The sequence below is a fragment of the Phacochoerus africanus genome, chromosome 7, assembly GCF_016906955.1.
Source record: "Phacochoerus africanus isolate WHEZ1 chromosome 7, ROS_Pafr_v1, whole genome shotgun sequence".
Classification (NCBI taxonomy): domain Eukaryota; kingdom Metazoa; phylum Chordata; class Mammalia; order Artiodactyla; family Suidae; genus Phacochoerus; species Phacochoerus africanus.
The window spans coordinates 23,994,414-23,999,778 of NC_062550.1; the positions used below are offsets into that span (position 1 = coordinate 23,994,414).

The 5,365-nt window shown below is 37.4% G+C and overlaps 1 protein-coding gene across 1 annotated transcript; it reads left to right on the forward strand.

Moving 5' to 3' along the window:
• Positions 1–3,984: 3,984 nt before the first annotated feature.
• LOC125131714 (olfactory receptor 6C68-like) lies at positions 3,985–4,923 on the forward strand. Its single transcript, XM_047788484.1, has one exon. It carries the CDS (start codon positions 3,985–3,987, stop codon positions 4,921–4,923), a length of 939 nt encoding a protein of 312 aa, XP_047644440.1.
• The last annotated feature ends 442 nt before the right edge of the window (positions 4,924–5,365 follow it).

Here is a 5,365-nt window from a genome sequence, read left to right on the forward strand (position 1 = left end):
GTCTCCAAGGACTCTTTTCTTTGTTTACTCTAATGACTCTTTGTTATAGGTAGAATACATAAATTAACCAGCCATAATATTTGGTGCCAACTATGGTTTCCTCACCAATGAATTCAGAAGATCAGCTGTCCATAATCACTCAGTCGCCCAGGGTATGCCTAGCCCTAGAGACTAGGCATTCCTTTTTTTCTTTTTCTTTCTCTTTTTTTTAATCTGAAAAGAGAAGAACACATATTCTTGGTGTAAAAAGGCAGAGGCCCTCATAACAATTCTCTATCGTGTAGGAGGGCTCTGGGCATTTCCAGGGATTTTCTAGCTGAGTGTGGTTTCCTCAGAAAACTTAGCTTTCAGGTCTCTACTAGCATATTCCTGTTCAGCCTGTGTCTCATTATGCGAATGTTCAAATAAATGGTCAACGGATGCCATGCCATAATTCACTGCTTAAATGTAAGTATAAAAATGTTTGAGGCCTCTGTTATTTTTCACAGTACGTATGCATGTGTTCTGGCAGACGTGGGAGGTGGATGGGAAATGTCATGATAGATTTCTCTCTTCAAGCAAAGGGTTAGACTTAAATAACCAATACGATTAGCATTTGATGGGACTATCCTGTAGTCATTTCTGAGATACAATTATTTTTATCTAGAATGATGGCCCTAGAAATCATTAGAAGGCCTGGTTGAGGAATATTCAGAAATAAAAACTCCCACAAATACACATGGACACATAAAAATAAAATCAAGGGTACACACACACATACACAGACACAAATCACTTGCAGACTCACATACTGAAATTTTATTCATGTCTTATTCTTTGCATAAATAAAATACTTTGTAAAAGTCAAATAATTGGTCAATTTGAATATGTTGGCATTATCAAATATTTAATATTTATGAAAGACGAGATTCAGAGACAAGCAAACTATTGATTATTAAATGCGAAATAGTTTTAAGACCCAAACAAAGCTGAGTCAAATATCAGGAGAACGGCTGGGTGGTGAACTGAGTTAATGAGAAAAAGAAAATGGGACAGAGCTTCTCAGTGTGAACTATGGTCACCATCGATGACACTGCAGTGTTCAAGAGGGTAAGAGATTTCCACCAAACTTGATCGATCCTGAGCCTCAATTAATATCCCTCCCTGTGATGGTACCAGTCTACCCTGGAGACTTCATCCTGTACACTGAGCCTATAGCAGAAGCAGACAGGGTTTACGGGCTCAGATGAAAGAGAGAAAGGCATTGTTCCAAACTGTGAAATAAGTTAAACAGAAAACGACAAACACCATACGATCTCACTTATATGTGGAATCTAAAACACAGAAACAAACAAACAACAAACACACACACCAAAACACACACACACACACACACACACACACACAAAACAAAAACCAATCCTCGCTGACAAACAAAGAATACATTAGTGGTCTCAGAGGACAGGAGTGCAGAGTCGTGGGAGAAATGGATGAAGGGGCTCAAAGGATAGAAACTTCAGTTATAAAGTAAATAAGTTTTGGGGATGGAATTTACAGCATGGAGACTAGAGGTCATAATACTGTATTGCATACGTGAAAGTGAGTAAGAGAGTAGATCTTAAAAGGACTCAACACAAGAAAAACATGTTTGGTAACTATATAGGTGATGGGTGTTAACTAGACTAAATCGGGAAATAATTATTTCACAATGTATGCAGTGAACTATTATGTTATATACCTGAAACTAATCTAATGTTACAGATCAATTATACCTTAAATAAAAAAAAATCTCCTTGGTCAAATGTGGATGGTGTTAGGGGAACGACTAATTATTTCTAAAGTTAGTAAATAAAGGGAAAGAATTTTTTTTAAAAAAGTTCCCCTAGTACAAGTATCAGTACTTTCTGAGGAAAATATTGTAAAAACACAGGAAAATGGCTTATTAATAGGAAATGCATTTTGCATTTAGTAAAGGTAAAAGAATGTGGATCCCTGAAGACCTTACTTACAGGTTAGAAAACTATGATTACCTATCAATACAATAGAGGATAGATGAAAAATAACTTTCACCTAGCTATTGATCTTTTAACCTAGGATAATATAATCTCTACTCTTTGGCCTTAATATTTCACTGAAAGAAATACTGAGCCAACATGGAAGGATCAATATACCAACAGGAATAAAGAATAAAATGGTGGAGTCCCCACAATGGCTCAATGATAATAAACCCACCTAGGATCCATGAGGAAACAGGCTCTATCCCTGGCCCTGCTCAGTGGGTTGAAGATCCGGCATTACCATTAGCTGTGGTGTAGGTCGCTGATGTGGCATGGATCTGGCACCACTGTGCCTGGGGCACAGGCCAGCAGCTGCAGCTCCGATCTAATCCCTAGCCTGGGAACTTTCATATGCTGTGGATGCAGCCATAAAAAGACAAAAGAAAAAATATATAAAGGAAAACCCGCTGGCTGCACTTGGGTGATGTTTAATATTCATCAGCTCTGATATTACACATGAATTCAGTGACTGCACTCATTTAGATTTTTCCCTCAACAGCCCATTCATATCAGGTGCATCAGTCTAATTATTTATTATTCCTGCCCATCTTTGCTTCTCAAGCACCTCGGTTTTGACAATGTATTATATAATAACACTACCTTTGTTTTAATTACCAATACAAATACTGTCGTCATGAATCCAAGATATTCAGGTAAATGTGCATCAATAACCAGAGCGCAATGATTCAGGCCTGGGACTGTGGAGCCCTTCTGGGTGGCTACCATGTATCTAGGAAACAGTGGCCACACACTTTCTCTCTCTGTGCCCCATTTTTCCCATTTTTAAAATGGAGATTATATACCTCCCTACCTCACAGGATATCCTAAGGCTTATATGGATTGATCTGTCACATACTCACACCAGTGCATGGACCATGGCAAGAGACTTCTAAGCATGTATTATTATGCTTATATGGAATTATATTCATATTATGGCTTCTACTCAATTAGGTTATAAGAAAATACATGATGGAGGGCTTAATAAAGACAGCTGACACTGAAATCCAGAGAATAAGAGGTTGAGAAGTAAATGCAAAATGTAAAAACAGAGGCAAAAAATGTGGACTTGAAAGAAGTGAGAATGGAGTAAAGAGTTTCACGGAGAGGGTATTCGGCAACTATTGTCTTGACAGCTTCTCCACAGTATAGTGTTTCAATCTGAGGGGTGAAATGAAGCATCAAAGCACAGCTTTTGTGTCCTTTAACAGTTTCACTCATACACTCAGCAGAACCTCGCAAAGAGATGAAAGTGCAGCACAGTAGCCACGTTGTACTGCACAGTGTGATCCAAGAAGTAACAGAACATCTATAGGAAGTAAAGCCTGTGAAATTATACAAGTGGATGTTTTAGAGATTAAAACCGCTTTTACCTTTATAATGACTGATCAAACAACAGAAAGCAAAAAAAAAAAATATTTTAGAGAGAATTGAAAAGCTTAGTTTGGGTCCTGATAGGAAACTTTATTTTAGGATTTTAACATTTCCCAAATTTTACAGCAAGGGATTGAAACTGAAGGTAAGTTTTATTTTTTTAACTTCACTTATGAATTGAAGGAAAACATTTGACGGTATTAAAAATTAGCTATAATATATGAAATGAAAAATAAATTCATTTAATAAAAAAAGGACAACCCAGGGTAGGAGCTAAAAATACTTAATTCATTATAAATTAATTTTAGGAGTTTACTAAAGGAAAAGTTAGACTATAAGTCAACAACTAAAACTTATAAAATAATTCCACTTGTCCCCATTAGGTATAAATAGACTGGGGAGCTGAGCTCACTGGAAACTAGGAAATGCATTCCTCGGATCAACAAGTAAAACTCACGGGTGCTGGATGAGTCAAATATACAAGAGAGTGCTCATCACTGGCTGATTGCGTCACTGAAGTCTGCACTTCAAATCTATGTCATTTTCATGCAGGGTTGGCAAAATCCAGGAGTCATTGATGGGAAACCACACTGCAATAACAACATTCATCCTTCTGGGACTGACAGAAGATCCTCGGCTGCAACTCTTGCTTTTCCTTTTTCTATTTCTCACCTACATATTGTGTGTAACCGGAAATCTGACCATCATCACCCTAACCCTGCTGGATCCCCACCTTAAAACCCCCATGTATTTTTTCCTCCAAAATTTCTCTCTCCTAGAAATCTCATTTACAACTGCTTGTATTCCAAGATTCCTATACGGTATATCAACTGCGGACAGAACAATTAACTATAATGCATGTTTCACTCAATTATTTTTTACATACCTCTTTGGGATAACTGAGTTCTTTCTCCTGGCAGCCATGGCATATGATCGCTATGTGGCCATCTGTAAACCCCTGCATTATATGACAATCATGAGCAACACACTCTGCAAAGCAATGGTTGTCTGCTGTTGGGGGGCAACAATTATGATTATCCTCCCTCCATTCAGCTTGTGTTTTCATCTGGAATTCTGTGATTCTAATCTCATTGATCATTTTGTCTGTGATGCATCTCCTCTCCTGAAGATCTCATGCTCAGACACCTGGTTAATTGAGCAGATGGTTATAGCCTGTGCTGTGCTGACCTTCATCATCACCCTTGTATGTGTAATTCTCTCCTACATAAATATCATCAGGACGATTCTAAAATTCCCTTCTGCCCAACAAAGAAAAAAAGCCTTTTCTACCTGTTCTTCCCACATGATTGTCGTTTCCATCAGCTATGGCAGCTGCATCTTCATCTACATCAAACCATCTGCCAAAGAAGAGGTAAATCTCAATAAAGGTGTGGCATTGCTTATTTCCTCCATTTCACCAGTGCTGAATCCTTTTATATATACTCTGAGGAATAAGCAAGTTAAACAAGCCTTTCAGGACGCACTCAAAAAAACTGCATTTCTTTTAAGAAAGTAAAATATATCTCTTGATGAACCAACTCAAAAGACGCACATCCAACCTTATTTTTCCATTAAGCTGACAACCAAGAGTGTGATTTTGTAAATTACAGATCAATCAGGATGACCCCACTGGCATTTAATCATCAATTTTCCCTTCATATCCTAAAGAACTAATTATCAAACACTGCTTTATGGGGAAAACATATATTATTTTTAATCCTTGGCCCTGAACCCATCACAGATACATCATTCCTTTTTCTTCCTTTAGATGTTTCTTTCCAGATATTTTAAAACATTGGCGTAGAGATGTCATTCTATTTAATGAATTATAACTGATAGACAATATTAGTTTCAAGTGTACAACACATTGATTCAATATTTTTATAAAGGATGAAATGATCACCAATCTGTCGAGCCTCCATATGGCGACACATTAATTTGGGAAAATTATGAGCACT